Below are 17,990 nucleotides of genomic sequence, written 5' to 3'. Positions count from 1 at the left end.
TATTAAAAACCAGTAAACATATGCAACAAGTATATTGTAGATATTTATTCAGAACATGCTGATTCTACAGTTCCATCAGCAATAGCAGGCATTCAAGTCAGTTCAACCCAGAGAAAGACAAGTTGTTAAATTAACACAGTTAACAACAAAGCTAATTTCAAGACAGCTGTTCATTTGTCACTTTACTCTTCCCCACTGACAAATAATAAAGTCTGTCTGGCTCTAGTTTGCTACATAACCCCCATTTGGAATGTCAAGTGTTTGGTGCGCTGCAGTTAGCGGATAGATATAATGCAGCTTAACGTGCCTGGAAGCCATAGGACAGACCTAGTCCAATAAGGACTATCAGGGAATCCTCAGCTTTCCTCATTCTCCAAAATAACCTCATTTCCTCTGGCCTGAAAGGATGGTTTGAGATGGAGCCAGGATTTTATGCTGAGTGGGGAAATGGAAGAACAGTTACCCTGGCAGTACAGAGACAAAACAAAGCTTTTGAAGAGGTAACTAAAGCATATTTCTCAGCTGTGAATCACACATTTTAAACTCTATATATTGGTTCTTCCCAAGTCAGTCACTGCATCATTCTTTAGAAATTCTGAATAGGAAACATGCTGAGAATTGGTTAATGTGTCTAAGATTTTTTTTTTTTTCCCCCAATTCCATCCATTGACTTTGCCCAGTATTTTAAGGTCTATGTCACACCTTTGTGTCTTGATGGTTTGAAAGCTAAGAAGCTCGGTCCATGTATCTTACATTCTGTTGACTTGGGCATTTATACTAAGCTCATCACGATGTTCTCATTAGTACTGCAGTGATTTATTTAAGGTTTATTTGGAAAAAAAAGATAAGCTATGCTCAAATATTTTAATCTTATGCCAGCTAACAGCAACTGAGCTATTCATCTACAGTTGGCTTCAAGGAGGTTTTTCTCAGAATCAAAACCTAGATGTCAGCCGTAGGGTTTGCCTACATAGGGAAACTGACCTACATAGCTACAGCAGAACAGCTTTTCCACTAAGAGCTAGATATTTATTATTATAATTATGCTGATCAATTTCCCCATGTAGACAAGCTCTCAGTTCCAGCTTTAATCTAGGTCATAAAAACACAATACATGCACTGTTCACAACAAGGAGTAGCTACCCCAAGGCCTTTTCTTTTCCATGTGCAGCAGACCAAGCATTGCTAAAGCCACCGACCTTACAAAATGCTCTGTAACATACACTACAAGTCTATTTGCTATTGTACCACAATTAATGTTGTCCCTTTCGCTTCCTGGCAATAAGTTCTAAGTCCTGGAGTTGTCCAAGACATTTTCCATGAATGGAACCAACCATCAATATGGCATTTGCTTTATTCTTTAACCTATACTTTGCTTTGAAAGCAAGTATTTCAACACTTCCAAAGAGCTTTTTTCCACCCAGTTCTGAACCATGAATTTTCATTCTGTCAAGGTTTAACAGCATGAATTATTTGGAAGAGACCTGCCAATTAGAATAAAATACCGTAATTGAATCTAAATCCCCCTTGCTAGCGTTCTGTTTTAATTCTGGTCTTATTCAACAGGGTGAATTTGAAATTGAATTATTCTTCACTCCTAAATCCCTGCAGAACGATAGCTCAGTACACACACTGCAGTAGATATAGGCTACCTAAAATACCAAAAAGATGCAGCGAATTTCTAGGCTAAACTCTGTTGTTCTTTTTCAATCCAACAGGAAAGAGAAAAGCTTGAGAGGGTGGCCTATTACAAGTCCATGGTCCCCCATGTTATGAAATCAAGTGCTCAATCTACCCATCACAGCACAACAAAACTTTCCCCCTTTTCTCCTATAGACTTCTGCAAGGAGAATCCAGCCTCTAAGTAAGGGCTGGAATTTTTTTATTAAATCAACGGGCATTGCAGACTCTCTCACTGAACGTGGACCACATGCCTGCAAAACTGGACACATCTCACGTGTTTAGCAGCTAAAGGCACCATTTATGAGACAATTCTCTTCAGCTAAGCAGAAGCCTTCTGCATTTTGTGCTTAGCAAACCACTCGTCACTTTTGTCCGCTGCCATTGCCTGTACAAATAGAAGTGAACAATTTGTAGAACGATAAAGTTATTAAAACAACAGCCATTTACAGAAGCAAACGTGTCCAGGATTCTATTTGGGTTAGTGCCAAGCAGTCAAACAACTGGATAACTGACTTATTTACCAACAGGGACCAACTCTTAAGTTGATCTGTGATTACCTGAAGCAAACAGTTCTACCACACTGTAAATGAAAAACAATGCTCTTTAGGAATCACCTCCGGACTACAGTACAACAAAAGCAACAGATACTCCCTGCAACAATACAAGCTAGTTTCAGAAGCAAGTTAAAAATGGTACGGTGAGCGACTGTCACTGCTGCACCAGATAAATGTATCCGACGAAGCGATTTGATAAGACACAGGCATGACAGGATCAGTGTCTCCTGCTCTGAAATGTCCCTTTTGTTTTCAGACTTTTGCTGAAACCGCTTGTCATTTCTGTAGCAGCAGCCCATTATCTTGTGAAGCTGTTCTACTGCACTGACCTGATTGTCGTTACAACCAACAAGCCAGTTTCCACTCTTACTTAGGTTGATTTGTAGTTGATACTTTGCACCTCTAGCATTTTCCATCCTGCAGCTACCTCTGAACTGAGGGATAGCTCACAAGAGCAGGGAAGGAAAATTCTTTCCAGGATACCGAGGCAAACCCCAAAAGCTATTTGGGATTTTTAACATCTGAAGAACGGCATGAAGCACTCATCTGAAAGACCCTCTTTAGAACTCAGTGTACCTGCCGCTGAAGGACTGGACTGTGGTGGGATTTTAAAACATACAGGTAGCCTATGCATTTCTATCCTGATGCTCCGACTTCTCCACCAACAAACAATACAGAGAATATATTACTTACATCATCTAACAACTTGTTGCCATTAGGATCCATCTTGGAAAGCTCTCTAAATGCTTCATCTCCTACAAAGCAGATTTCATGGCCGTCCTAAACCAGATTTTACAGGAGAGAAAGTGAAATTACTGGAGGGGGGGGAGGGGGGAAGGGCTGAATTAAAGTTTATTTTGTCACTATTTCAAACATCACTCACGGGATCAGCCAGGATAACCACTTGCACTGTTGCTTTTCCAGGGGTGTCCAAGCTAACTAGGGGAGTTAAAATCTTCTGCTTCTCCTTCTTCATCAGTGCTTCAATGTTTGGCAACTTAAAAAACAAAGAGTGAGCTGAAGGTCAGTTGTGTCATATCAGGCTGCGATCACTTACTGTACCCATTACCCACATCTCCATCACATTCCCACCAAGAGAAAGTTAAACAGAACTTTCATTTGATGTTATTATCTTGTTCACATACTGACGGTGAGAGACCTTCAAGTGGCTATTGGTATTACCATGAGTCACCCTCCACATGGCCAGCCCCGGAAATATAGGAAAGGGCCGGAGAAAGAAGGAAATCAGATTGCTACCTCTTCCTTTGGGCAAGAGAAGGCAATCCGCCCAAAAGCTGTGCCATGATCCACTTCTCCGCCAATGCCCTGCAGCTCCAATTTACACTGAAAGAGAGGGATTGAAACAGTCTAGCTTGCAGGGAAACTAATCTGAAGACAAAAAAGAATTCATACAATTTTTACTGCATTTTTGCATGCATGCTAATCAGCATTACATAATAAGCTAATCACGTCAAAGCCACATATGCTTATTTCCCAGTGCATTAAGGTAGTAGTGACCACGGTCACCTTATTTGAAGCAGAGGCTGTAAGCAGATACAAAAACAAAAGCACAATGATTCACCCCGAGTATTTGACAAATTTAGTCTGACTGCAAATTACTGAATGGATAATCTCACGTTCATGTTAACCTCTCTGTAGAAAGAGCAGCTTAGGTCACTGATTTCTCTTTTCCCTCAAAATTACCATATTTCATGGTATCTTAACCTTTGTGCCTCTTTCCTGAGCAGCTGCAGCTGGGTTCTCATTTTTATATGGCTATTTGCTTGCTTTCAAGAAAGCCCTACATATGAAATGAAGCATGGGCATTACGATGCCTGTACTTTAAGTCTTTTAGTTCAAAAGTTAAGAGCAGAACTACTAACCAATTTGACAATTCCACCTTTTTACATGTATGTTCTTAGCAGGGAGGCAGGATGGCAGACACATTGACAAAGCAAGCATTTAGAAGATTAGATTAGAGTAACAGCTATTCTCAGTAAGATTGCTTGATTTATTTATTTAAGGTTCGGTCATTATGAAATGAACCAATCCCACAACATGCTATTCTTTGAGAATAGTCACTTCTCTAAATGACTAACCTGGTTATCTGCATAGCCTAGCAAAGCTCTTTGCTTTTCCTCATTCGTCTCATAAATTTTCATTCCCAGCAGATCAGACCAGTAGCTAACAGACTTCTGCAGGTTCGAGACTGCCAAAGTTACTTTTAGCACAGGATCTGCAAGATTGTAATAGTTTCCTATTAGTGGTGTATATGTTGTAGTTTTAAACTCTAGGTTTTTGTGCTCATGATAATGGGAAACAAATAGCAACAACATGAGGCAGGCACACATTCCCATAAAGCTTGGCCAAGCCAGATTTGCAACCTCATGTGAAGTTCCAGCTCTCAGTCTCCGATGAATAGAGGAAAGGGTATGAATGCGTTACCTTGCTTTGGTTGTTCTTTGTCTTCCAAGTAGAACTTGTATCCTCCTGGGGCTTCAGTTTCAAATATACCCTTTGCAACTTCTTTGAGTGGCCATCCCATCTTCCTGGCATTGCTCACTGCCTGGCTGGACAGAAGAGTCATGCCCTAGCAAGAATACAAAGCACAAACATGCGATACACCAGTGCAAAGAGGTACCAACACCATCTTTTTGGTCAGTGGTACTGAAGTCAGCCGATAGATTTCCAGGTATCAGCATGGAATCCTAATCTTCATCCATTGCCAGGAAGAGAGCAATCATCAATGTAGTGTCTGCTCTATACCCTAGGCTAAAACACCTACTGGTCTGAAGGAGACCTCAACAGCCCAGATACTGGTTCCTTGCCCCCAGCTTTCAATTATCTTCCTCCAAGAGAAAGGGCAATAATTACACAAGTGGTCTGCGGTAAGAGTTGGAGCCATCCTGAACAAGGGTCTAAACGGTCTCCGAGAGGCTGGTTATCTTGCCTTTATAAAATTAGTGCAACTGTCTGAGGTCAATACACCTCTTACACAACAGGGAAATATGAAGCAGAGAGATAGAGCTTAATGGTCCAGATCCTGGCTCTACCAGTCTTTGCAGAGCCCACTAGAACAGCACTGGCCAATTGGGTTTTGCAGAGACAGAGGCCAAATCTAATCCAGAGTTCTGCCACCTTACAGATGAGTGGCTTCCATGGCCATCCAACCATCTCTGACTCCACGGGGGGAAGAGGAGGATACCAGTGAAACAAGGAGCACACACAGTACCGCCATTGGGAGGAGAAAGTGAGTTCCTCCTTGGCTGGAAGTCCGGGGAAATAAAAGCGATGCTGCATTCACAAGACTGATCTGTCAGAAAGCTCCAAATTTTGCTGTCAGTGGGGTGGGGAGTGAGGGCCCCCCGAGAACAAATACAACTGCCCCCCGGCCTCCAACTGCAGCATGAGCACAAAGCACCTCTCTCCCCTTCCTCTTCCTTGCACAAAAGACGTGCAAACAGCACCCACAAGACTAGCTCAGGGAACAAAAATGGATAGGGAATCAAACAGCATCAGGAAAGTGCATCCAGGACATAGTCTGAATGGACTCCTAGCCAAAAAGCTCACAACAAGAACAAAAGAACGTTAGAAGGGCAAATTATATTTACCAGAAAGTCACTGCCGAGTCGATACTCTCCAACTCCATAATTGTAGGTCAACTCTGCAACAAAGTGATCATCTTCGGGCCCATAGCCCACCATTGTTTTGCTCCACTTTCCATCATAAGGGCTAGAACAACCATCACATTTATTTGTCGTTAGTATCAGACACAAACAAACACACACCCCCGGCCACACACACACACAAGAAAGAAGTGCCTCAGGATAGGAACTACATAACCAGTGATCCAGCTAATCCAGTATCCTACCCCTGACAGCAATCAGTGCCAGATGCTTCAGGGGAAGGTGCAGAAACCCATACCATACCAACTTTTATACAATACTATATCACTGAAAGAGCATGCCAGTCGGTGCCTACTTCATATCCTCAACCATGAAAGGATCCTTATAGTTTTATCCTCTCCTATCTAGTTTCTTATGTAACAGCAGATGCAGCTCTCCTACAAATAGTCTAATCTTGTTTTGAAATTTACTAAACTATTTGCTTGCAGCAGCAAGTTCCGCTGGTTACTTATTCACCATATAAAAGTAATTTAAAAAAAAATGACTTCCGGCTAACAGGAGGAGAAGGCACTATGACTAAGGGATTCCCATAAAATGTGATAGAACACAGTAACTTTCCAGTAAATTCTTAATTTAATAGATTCCAAGGCCAGAAGGGGCCACTGTGATCATCTAGTCTGACCTTCTGTAAACCACAGGCCAGAGAACTGTCCCAAAATGATTCATAGACTACAGCTTCTAGTAAAACATCCAATCTTGATTCCTCTTGTGGAGAATCCACCACAACCCTTGGTAAACTGCTCCAGTGGTTAATTACCCTACTGTTAAAATTGTATGCCTCATTTCAAGTCTGAATTTGTTTAACTTCAACTTCCAGCCACTGGATCTTGTTATACCTTTCTCGGTTAGTCTGAAGAGCCCTCTGTTATCAAATACTTGATTCCCATGTAGGTACTTATACACGATAATCAAGTCACCCCTTGACCTTTCCTGCCAAGCTATGTTAATGTGTGACTAGGAAGGCACAACTGCACAGCCATCCAAAAGAATGAGCAATGGTAGTTTTCATAGGATTTGATCCATAATTCCTCAAGCGTAGGAACTGCAACTATAGTGCTAGAGCTAGGATAACATTAAGTGCCCTCAAGCTTCATGTTTCAGAGCATAAACTGCTCACCAGGTGGAGTCAAAAAAGCGATTTCCTCATCATGATCTAGGCAAATTGTACAGTTAGACAATACAGCTTAAGCTCTTTCTTTTTGAAAAGAAATGAAAGGCCACTGGAGGTAGCGGGGTATTTTATTTTATTTATTTGGATTTAAGAGAATACGATGCCTACCCAAGGCACTAGGCGCCCTAATATCATTAAACACAATAAAATCAAATCCCAGAAGCATGAAGTAGTAATTTTTTTCAGGAACTGTGGCTCAAATCAAAGGGATTTAGGCACCTAACTGCCTTTGAAGATCTGGGCCGCCCTGACTACGTAGACTGTTGATCTGCCATAGCAATGCTCATGTTCCAACGTAAGCACCACAGACAAACACAAGAAGGTACATTCTTACTTTCTTCAAATGAAATGAGCAACGTTTAGGAAGTATGCTCAAAGGTCTAGAAGTAAGCCTTTTTGGTTAGTCAGCATCTGCAGATGTTTTAGTTTAGCTAAATATTACAAAGAGAAATAACGGTACATACCCATTACAAGTAGCTTTGCAGCCTTCCTCAAATTCTTCATGTCTTAGAATCTGGCAGATCGAGCACATGCAACAAATAAAGTCTACTTAGTTCTTAGAAGAAAATAGGCCTAAGCACACCCCAATAGAACGCCTAGGGTCCATCTGTCCTGTGACCAAAAACCCAGGGCTCCAAGTCAGCTGACTCAGGTTTGTGGGGCTCAGAGTAGCAGTGTACAGGTTCAGCCTGGGCTCTGGGACACCACAAAGCGATAGCGTCCCAGAGCTTGAGCTGCAGCTCCAGCATCTACATCACAATTAAACACCCTGATAGCCCGAGTCTGAGTCAGCGGATACAGGCCAGACACGGGTGTTGAATTGCAGTGTAGACATACCATGAGGTAACCCTCTCACCTTGAAAGGTCTCAGAGCCCAGGCTCCAGCGTGAACCCAAACAAACATCTACAGTGCCATTTTATTGCCCCACAGCCTAAGTCGGCTAACCCGGCCCAGCCGTGGCTGGGCAGTGGATCGTTTAGTACAGCGTAAACATACCCTGACCAACTACTATGGGACTTGCCATAAGGCCGCACGTACACAGCCCGGGGAACAGTACAGCTATTTCGGTCTGGGGAGGGGGATGTTAACAGGAACAAGCACACCACGACACGCCCTAGCCTGGAAGCAGACACACTAACACGAAGGGGCCATAAGCTGTAAAACGGGGGGGGGGGGGGGGGGGTCCAAAAGTCACTGCCCCGCGCCCCCCTCAGACAAAAAAGTTACTACGGGGGGGGGGGGGGGGGGGGAAGCGCGCGCCCCGCTGGCCCGGGTGGGGGCGGAACTCGGCTTCTGAACCAGCTCCCAGCAAACCCAATGCTGGGCCTGGCGACCCATTAAACCCCCCAGGGATCCCCGCGCCCCTCCCAGCCCCAGAACGGGGCAGCGGGTGCGTGTTGGGGGGAGGGGCAGCGCCCCCCGCTCGCTCACTCACCCTCATGCCCAGCAGGTCGCGGTAGAAGCGGGCGCTCTGGCCCCGGTTCCCCACTTTGAACACGAAGTGCAGCGCGCGCCGGGCTCCCATGTCTGACTTCTGCCCCGACTTCCGGGGCATGGTGATGACGTAATCAGTCACCCCCCCAGCAGATTAGGAAGCCGAGGGGGGAGTCACGTGCGCTGCCGGATATCCGGCCGGCCGGGGTCACCTGGTGTCAGGGCAAGATGGCGGCGCTCAGGCGTCTCACGCTGGGTCCTGCCGCCGCGCTGCTTCGGGCTCAGCCGGGAGGAGCCGGGGCGGGCGCGGCTGCGGGGCGGCGCTGGGTGCGGGCGCTGAGGCGGAGCCCGGTCCGCGTGCTGCCCCCGCGCAAAGAGCAGAGAGCGGCCGCCCCGGCCGGGCGGGAACCCGCGGAGCCGAAGGGAGCCCGGCTGTGGCCGGCCCCGGAGAAGAGCCCGGCCGGGCAGGAGCTGCGCTTCGAGAAGGCGGAGCCCGGAGACAGGCGGCTGGGGTAAGGCCCTGCGGCGCTCCCCGCCCCCCCATCCCACCCCCGAATCCGCTTCTCCCCCAGGGGTCCCGGACACCGTTACCATGACAGCAAAATTTGTTAGTCTCTAAGGTGCCACAAGTACTCCTGTTCTTTTTGCGGATACAGACTAACACGGCTGCTACCCTGAAACATCTGAACGGACAGCTCGCGCCTCCCCCCCCCCCCCCAGTTTCCCTGGGCTCCTTCCCCAGTGACAGACGCATCGCGCAGCACCCGGGCAGATTGCCGGTGCCATAGCCCGTCCGCCCCCCCCACACACACACACACCCAGACTGCCGCCATCTGCTGCCAGGCCAAGGTACCTGCTGGCCCATGGAGTAGCTCTGTGCTACTTGAGTTGTGGGCACCGGGGTGGGCAGAATGTAATTGGCAATGAATCCGAAGCAGTAAGCCAGACTCCAGCACTGAATGGTCCTGTTTTCTGGTTGTAGGTATTGGAAAGTATAATGGAGACTATCTTATTGCCCTTATATAAATCCATGGTATGCCCACATCTTGAATACTGTGTACAGATGTGGTCTCCTCATCTCAAAAAGATATACTGGCACTAGAAAAGGTTCAGAGAAGGGCAACTAAAATGATTTGGGGTTTGGCACGGGTCCCATGGGAGGAGAGATTAAAGAGGCTAGGACTCTTCCTCTTGGAAAAGAGGAGACTAAGGGGGTATATGATAGAGGTATATAAAATCATGAGTGGAGAAAGTGAATAAGGAAAAGTTATTTACTTGTTCCCATAATACAAGAACTAGGGGCCACCCAATGAAACTGACGGGCAGCAGGTTTAAAACAAATAAAAGGAAGTTCTTCACACAGCGCACAGTTAACCTGTGGAAACTCCTTGCCTGAAGAGGTTGTGAAGACTAGGACTATAACAGGGTTTAAAAGAGAACTATATAAATTCATGGTGGTTAAGTCCATTAATGGCTATTAGCCAGGATGGGTAAGGAATGGTGTCCCTAGCCTCTGTCTGTCAGAGGGTGGAGATGGATGGCAGGAGAGAGATCACTTGATCATTACCTGTTAGGTTCATTCCCTCTGGGGCACCTGCCATTAGCCACTGTTGGCAGACATGATACTAGTCTAGATGGACCTTTGGTCTGACCCAGTATGGCCATTCTTATGTTCTTCTTGTGCAAAAACTCATTGTAAAAATCAGTGTTCCTTTCAAATAGTCAATGCAATATTCAGACTTACATCATCAAGGCTAATAAGTAATCACAATTTTAACTATCTGCTAAATCACAACAAGTCTCCAAGTTATTAGTGCACAAGTGAGGTTTTTACATTTGGCTTCAAGTAATGATTTCAATTGTGTTGCCACCAAATGTGGAGCATGCCAGCTCCATGTTTGAGTGCATACATGAACCATTCACTCCACCCGTTGCTTTTACTCTCTTTTCCTCTGCCTTGTCCCCATCACCCTGCTTCACTTTAGTTTTTTTTACTTAGGCTTAAAAAAAACAAGTCATGGAACGAGCAGGATGTTTGCTGCCTTCACATTGTTCACTCTGCTCGTGTTAAATCCTTTCTTCTACCCACTGTCTGTCTTGTCTGTTTAGACTGGAAGCTCTTTGGGGCAGGGACTGTTTATTTTGCTGTTTTTTACAGCTCCTAGCACAATGGGGCCTGGCCCTTTGGCACTGCCATAATAAACATCTACATGAAATAATGGAAAGAGAGAAACTGGGGCCAGTGGCGAAATTCACTATGTCAGAGTAAGTCCTGACAGTAGAGGGAACAATTTTCAAAACCTCAGCTGTTATGGTAAGAGCAGAACAAAGCCTTAATATGCTACATATGTGAAATTCTTCTGTCAGCTCTTGGGAGAGGCACCAAGTTTCTGACTCTGGTGCTTGCCTGCCGGTGCATGAGCCTTCTTGCTTTGGCATTTTTCCACGTCACTATTAAGATTTCAGCTAAAGCACTTGCAAAGAATTTGCTAACACGGTACTCTATGGTCAGTGTCTGTTCAGAGTCCCATTTCTGTGTCTGTTCATAAATCCCTTAGAGTTCTCAATCCTTTTTTGAATTATGTCCCCCCTTTTTTTTTTTTTAATATTGGCAGTGGCCCCTCTCCCTTTAGAATAGCGAAGGATACTGCCACCTACTGTTGCTAATGAGTTTGTTCAGGAGATACCTGAAATTACTTACTTCAAAATACAAGTCAAATGGTATTATAAAAACACTCCTTACCTGTATTAGTGCTGCTACTGTCAGTCCTTGAGAAATTTGGGCTTGTTCGGTACTGAAAAGCAGATCAATGCAAGGCCCCCAAGAAAGTTTGGCTCCTGCACCCCCTTCTGGTTGAGAACCATTGCCTTATATTGATCCTGCTGTAGAGATTAATAAGGGTGAGAATAGTTGATCCCATACAATATCAGGACTAGCTGCAGCCTCTCTAAAATATGTATGCAGACAATCATTGGACAGAAGGAATAATATTGAGTCCAGGAAAGTTTTGAGTGACACCCCCCATTTGCAAGTGGCAAACTTCAAAGCAGACCAGAGATGTTACTAACATCCCAGCAGTTTTAACTGGTCATCTTCTCTGTAGAAAAGTGGTGACAATTGCCAAGTCGAAGAAGTTTCGCGACCAGCATGGGAAGATTCTGCTGGAGGGTCAGAGACTTATCAAGGATGCCCTGGACGCTGGAGCAGTGCCCCAGACTCTCTTCTTCAGTACTGTGGGGCACCTGAAGGAACTGCCTGAGGAAAAGCTGAAGAAAACCACTCTAGTTAAGGTGAAGTTTGAAGACATTAAGAACTGGTCTGACCTCATAACTCCTCAAGGGCTGATAGGTAAGTTTGCTTTAGAAATAGTAAACAAAGGGTAGCTGCACTTAGCATTTATTAAAATAAATGTAGTGACAAATACAACTTGACTGTCCCTTTGCTAGCCTATTCCTGCATGCCAGTGACACGGTGTCCAGTAGAATTGGCTAGAGAAAGGATTTCTCTGCTTCCACTCAAACTGATGTGAGAGACCATCTTGACACCTGCCCCTCCACTTGAGGAGGGGACATTTCAATAGACCTCCTCAAAGCTTGGAAGATGATTGGCACTCTCATGGTGGCTCTGAGGCCTGTGTCTAACTGACATCCTTGATGGTGCCTGGTGATACAGGTATTCTGCTGTGGCCTGTGGAAAAATGGCACCTACAATCTCTGAGGTGATGATGCCCATGGGGGGGGGGGGGGGGGTGTTAAATGATGCTTTCAGTCTTTACTTTACTAGGAAAAGAGTCTTACGCAGACTCCAGCAGTACTGCTCCTCACCCGATCTTCAGTACTTCCGGTTCCACCACAAAAGTATCGGTTAAATCAGAAGTGATTAAAACAGATGCATCCCAAGGGCCGTGCTGTGTCAGAAAAGCCTTCGAGTCTCATTTGCCAAGGGGCCTCTCCCCCTTTGTTTCCTCAGGAATCTTTTCCAGACCTGACCATACCAAGATGACTTACCCAGCTGTCCAGCAACGGAATTGGCTGCCCCTGTCCCTTATCTGTGACAATCTCCGCGATCCAGGAAACCTGGGGACTATACTGAGATCTGCAGCTGGAGCAGGCTGCAGCAAAGTGCTGCTCACCAAAGGTAGGCCCCTCCTTCTGGAGAGCAGAAGTCTGTGATGACTTCAGCTGTGGGGTCAGGAGAGTTTAATGAAAAAATCAATCGTTTGGAAAAGTGATGAGATTTCACTTGATATGGATGGAAATACACAACAGCTCAGTGTGTTGGACCTTCTGTGGATACTCCCATGATACCTAGCAAGTCTAGGGGCCTAGAACAAAGGCAGGTTCATAAATACAGCGCCCCATCAATAACTGCATACTGAGGGAGCTAAGAGAGGTTAGCTTTCCAATTTGTGGGCTGCCACCGTCCCATAGGCCCATATAACCCCTCCTGGCTGTTTCAGAGGATGGCTTGCCCCAGGGAGCTTTTAAGCATTCTCCTTTGATGTGCTCTCTCACTGGCACAAGGTGCTGAATGCATATTCTTGTGGAGCCCTTGCACCTTCACTGTTTTCTATTACAGGCTGCGTGGATCCGTGGGAGCCCAAAGTGCTTCGTGCAGGCATGGGGGCTCACTTCCGCCTGCCCATCATTGCCAATCTGGAGTGGGAATCCATTTCCGACTATCTTCCCACAGACACACAGGTCTACGTGGCCGACAGCCATGACCCAAGAACACAGGACAAGATGGAGGATGGGTCGGGAAAGGCCAGCAGCTATGGTTGGGTTTCCAGACCTCACAACTTGAAGGCTCCGATAGGCAGAGAGGACTTGGCTTTTGATTCAGAGAGCGAAGAGGAGGAGCAGGGAACAGATGAGGCCTGGTTCCCAGAACTTGACACTCAATGTTACCACGAGAACTGGACACGGGCGCCAGCAGCAGCAGTGGTGATTGGTGGGGAGACCCATGGTTTGAGCACAGAAGCACTTCGGCTAGCAGAGAGCACCGGGGGGAAGAGACTGATTATTCCTGTGGTCCCAGGCGTGGACAGTTTGAACTCAGCCATGGCCGCGAGCATCCTGTTGTTTGAGGGGAAGAGACAATTGCAGCTGAGAGAGAAGCAAGAGAGCAAAGGACAGAAGTTCCCTGCCTTGGGCTAAACTGTGCAGGAGACCATTCTGAAGAGACAGAGCCTCCTCTTCTGTATGTTCCCATGCAGGCAGCTTGCAGGGGAATCAATAAAATCACAGGTTTTGTAACTGCTATTCAGTTTACACTTGCACAGCTGTTAAAACAGACCTGCCCCCGAGAGGTCCATGCCCATGTTCAACACCCAGAGGCTCCACAGAGTGCCCATTTTCTGCACTTGATGCCCCTTAGCATTAGTGAACACATGAAACTCTGGGCAGTGTGCCCAAATTTTGGGACTCCAAGGGCCACACTTACCTGCAGCTTCCATCAAGGTGTAGGCTTTGGAGAGAGCAGGCCTTTGCACCTGCTGCTCTGACCTGTTCCCTAGGAATGCCATAAGGGGGTTAGCAGAGAGCCATTTTTAGAGGTAGTCAAAAGAATTAGCAATTGCTAACACAGCCCTTGAGTGATTTAGTTAAAGTCCCTATCAAGTGAGCTTAAGTCCTCAAATCCAGGCCTGCTCCCCCACCTCTGAAATGAGGTTGGGTTTGGTGCTATCTGTTGAGCAATAACACACACCCGCTTTCTCGCTTCTGACCCTTGTACACCAAGCTAGCTTCCAGTGACTCGCATTACTGGGAGTAGGAAAAGCAAAGGAGAGGTTGTGCAATCAGGTGTAGTTTACAGACAGTTCTCCTAAGGGGACTCTTTTTCTTGGGGTGGGTGACTCCCCCATCCTGAAGAACAGGGCAGGAGGGAGTCTCTCACCAGGGCCCCAGAGGTTCTCTCCTTCGTTGTAAGGCAGAGGATGCTGGTTTGCCCATAATGCAGCTGACCTTCATGTGGCTTTACAGGGCCGGGGGGAAGGTAAGAGCCAGTGCAGCAGTGATGAAGTGTAAGTTGTATTGTACAAGGGCTCGAGATGTGGTTCTCACAGAAGAAAAAACACCCCTGGCTTCCTTTTCAGTAGGGGAAAAACCTCTGTATTGAAGTGTCAGCAGCTGGCAGTAAAATCCATTGGAATGTAGTGTCACTAGTGCTCTGTAAACCCCCCAGTGAGGACGTGAAGTGGCTAATCAGTTATGGCAGGGGGCCCACTGGCTCGGTGAATTGCCATAGCTGCTCTGTGGAATGCAGTTCTCTCTCCCCAGGCCTGTTTGTTCATGCAGCCTTGTGCGTTATTTAAACAGTTCCAGTGTAATGGCTTTTATCTCTTCCTGCAGCGCTGCTTTGGGCCAGGTCCCCGCCAGCAAACTTTCCATTGTATCCCTTAAAACTACTCCTGGTGGAGGTCCTACTGCAGGTGCTGGAGTGGAGGGCAACAGCTGGTGGTATTTTTCCCCCTTTCCCATAATCCTGGGCCCTGTGTATGTAGGTTTACACAAAGAAACATGGTGAAGAATGTGATAAAGCACCGACAGCTGTTTGCGTTCATGGTAATAGCTTAAATCAGTTCAAAAGCTCCCTTCCTCCACTTGCCCCTAAATCTGTGGTCCCCGCTGTCAGCAGGATAGGCTAACGGGAGGCAAGAGAAGTAGCACATTGGAGGGATGCAGAGTCCTGACATTTGAAACGGTGAAACATACCCACAAAACTCTATAGATCAAGTCTGTCACAGACACTGTTGGTCTGTGGGAAATCTTGTTACCCTTGCAGCTGCAAAATTCCTACTGTGACCTTCATGCCCCATCCAGATTTGGCAAAGGAAGTGGGAGGTGAACACAGCTGCTGGTGCAGGGGACAGGAAGCTATTCCAGTTAATGGAGTTCCTTAGTAACATCAACACTGGTTCAGTAAACACCAACCTTAGCAAGAGGCCAGGGACAAACCAGCAGGATGTTAGCCCTTAGAGCAGACAGACATGGTGGAGGTACTTATGCGTGATACAGGCTTCGCTGGGTGACGCTTTGTGGCACAATTAGGGGGGTGTGCTGTCCCTGCAAAGACTGTCAGTTTTCCAATTCTGCCATCAAACACTCTTTGCTAGAGTTTAATCCTCAATTTTAGCTCCCGGCATTGTGTTCTAATTTAAGTCGGAGGTTAAGCCTTCTGCCAGAAGGTGGCAGTATTTGTCATGAATGCAGCCTGTGTGGGGACCAGAGTTGTTCCTAGTGCCCCCAAGGCACAGATTTAAACTCTGAAAGAAAGGGGCAGGGGGGGGGGAGTGAAGGAGAAGAAGAAAGAGGAGGTGAGGAGGGAAAGAACTGCAGAAAGAGTCCCATTCTATGGGAAATGCCTTGGGTTCTTCCCCATCCAGCAGACAGGCTCTGGGCTGTGCAGGAGGAGAAATCCAAAAAATAGATTCTCTTAAGAGCTGGGCCACCCCCTTCAATCTGGGAGCAGGAGGTTGTAAACCTGGCCCTGGGTGATCACATGCCAGTGGACTTAGGCTCTCCAAGCTCTATCAGGTCCTGGCACCGAGGAGCAGCAAGAAGCCCTTTGGGAACTACGCCCCTTGGTGCCCTACATTATTTCTCCAACTTCTTCAAACGGTTTGTTTAGAGCGTGAGCTCTCCAGCTACAATACCAGCTGCTGCTAAGAGATCCCTTTCTATCTTAGTCCATATTAAAAACCCAAAGTTTCAGAGGCTGTCATGATCGTACAATGATTTAGCAGTGGCCCACCATTTCCTTTGGCACAGAGCCATCCTGGGAACTGGATGCTCGATAAATACATGGAGAAAGAATGTGGTTGTTCCCTTAGGCACATCCTGATCCAACCTTTCCTTTGTTGGAAGGGAGCATTTAACACAGCCCCGTTCAAAGGCATTGCCAGTATCAAGACGGAAAGTGCATCAGCGGGAAAACAGCTCCTTCCTCCGAACCAGATGCCAGCCCTGGCCAGGGGAAGAGCCAGGTTGACACAAACGTTTACACTTCACTTTAGCCCTAGTTGAGTAGGTGCCGCAGTCACTTCAACATACCCCATATTAAGTGATTTTATTTCATGGACTCAGCGTTACACCTACAGTCCTACTCTGGGAGCCTGAGCAGCCTCTGCCAGATGGGGTTTTTGCTCCTAACCTAATGTCTAGAATCAGCCAGTGCTGCATGAACCAACCATATCCCATTTAAGCGCCTTATTGTGATTCTCATTCAAACTGCATAGACACCATCCTCTCCCTAAAGCACCAGAAACCCATGCGATGGAAACAGAACATGCACCAGGTGGCAATGGGATCTGGAAGCAATTACCCTGCTTAGACAAGCCTATTGTCAGCCACTTCTGTGCATGCAGCTTTGGTCAAAACTTCAGGACTGCAGAATTTCTCACTTACCACCCCCCTTCCCCTGGTGGATTTTAAATTACTTTTTGGTATTTTGCTGCAGATTCCACTTACAAGGGTGTATTTTGAGTGATTCAGGGCTGAGAGCACTAGAGAAAGGTGCCTGAGTAGCAGCTGCAGAGACAGAAATCCTCTTGAAGCACCAACTGGGGGCAGACCTCCCCACCCCACGTTTTGACTGCCACACGGACAGACCAGCCTGAGGGACAAGTGGAGAATTCTAGTGCACGGGACTGTTCGGTCACACCCAGCAGCTTGGGACCAGGGCTGCTAGACCTTTCTGCTGCCCAGTGCGCAGCCTGGTCTCTGGTACCTGGACTGACCCATCTCATTGGCTGTTGAGCAGCCCGCAGCGCAACAGGCTCCAGTGCCTCCCCCCTGGGTTGGAGTCACACTTGACAGGCTTGACGTGGTATTTGTACAGCACCTAGCACAATGGACATTAGCACCTTGACCAGAACCCAGATCGATGCCACCAACCACCAATCCCTCTTCGGCTTAATTGTCTGCAGTGTTTGTCTCCAACTCAAAAGCCAATCCTGCTGCTTTTTGAGTTATTCATTGCCTAGTTAATGATCACTAAATAAAATACAGGCCCTGAAGCACTGTCTGTGCTGTCTAGATTGATACGACTCCTCTCTCTCACGCAGCTGGCTGGCTTTCCAAGCTCCTTCCTTAGTAGGTTGTTGTAGCATGGATAAAAGGGGAGGCTACAATCCTGCCATAAGTGACAAATGGGCTGAAGGGGAAAGCAGCAGCAGTTTGCACGCCCCCAGCTATTCAACACACACAAACCACCACATGGCTCCCCAACACGCCCCTCCCCAAGGACGCATGTAGGTTTGTTAAAGGAAATGATCACCGACAGAGCTACATGACTGAGGAAATGCCTACAGGGACTCTCAGTCCAGCTTTCAGCCACTGATTTGTTATGAAAGGCAGCGTGGTCTGGCAAATTAAGCAGGGGCCCGCAAGTCCAGGCAGCTGGCCTAGTGCTGCTCTACCACTTTCTTTCCCTCTCTCTGGCCTGTAAAGTGGGGACAATA

The 17,990-nt window shown here is 46.8% G+C and overlaps 2 protein-coding genes across 3 annotated transcripts; one reads left to right on the top strand and one right to left on the bottom strand.

Moving 5' to 3' along the window:
• Positions 1–30: 30 nt before the first annotated feature.
• Positions 31–8,663, bottom strand: GLOD4 (glyoxalase domain containing 4). The gene is made up of 9 exons (XM_034752830.1): positions 8,531–8,663; positions 7,559–7,608; positions 5,849–5,969; positions 4,683–4,827; positions 4,337–4,473; positions 3,495–3,581; positions 3,121–3,234; positions 2,931–3,017; positions 31–2,068 (listed from the first exon to the last, which is right to left on the bottom strand). The coding sequence occupies exons 1-9, from the start codon at positions 8,648–8,650 to the stop codon at positions 2,003–2,005; spliced, it is 927 nt and encodes a 308-aa protein (XP_034608721.1). The 5' UTR covers positions 8,651–8,663; the 3' UTR covers positions 31–2,002.
• Positions 8,664–8,739: 76 nt separating this feature from the next.
• On the top strand, positions 8,740–14,442 carry MRM3 (mitochondrial rRNA methyltransferase 3). Of its 2 annotated transcripts, XM_034752828.1 has the most exons (5): positions 8,744–9,041; positions 11,634–11,878; positions 12,314–12,418; positions 12,500–12,667; positions 13,109–13,847. In XM_034752828.1, exons 1-5 carry the CDS (start codon positions 8,758–8,760, stop codon positions 13,684–13,686), a joined length of 1,380 nt encoding a protein of 459 aa, XP_034608719.1. In that variant the 5' UTR covers positions 8,744–8,757; the 3' UTR covers positions 13,687–13,847. The 2 variants fall into 2 exon arrangements, with proteins under 2 accessions (XP_034608720.1, XP_034608719.1); XM_034752829.1 differs by lacking the exon at positions 12,314–12,418 and having other exon boundaries at positions 8,740–9,041; positions 13,109–14,442.
• The last annotated feature ends 3,548 nt before the right edge of the window (positions 14,443–17,990 follow it).

Source organism: Trachemys scripta, chromosome 18 (assembly GCF_013100865.1).
Source record: "Trachemys scripta elegans isolate TJP31775 chromosome 18, CAS_Tse_1.0, whole genome shotgun sequence".
Taxonomy (NCBI): domain Eukaryota; kingdom Metazoa; phylum Chordata; order Testudines; family Emydidae; genus Trachemys; species Trachemys scripta.
Note: the sequence above shows the minus strand (reverse complement) of the source record. Positions and strands in the feature narration are given on the sequence as shown.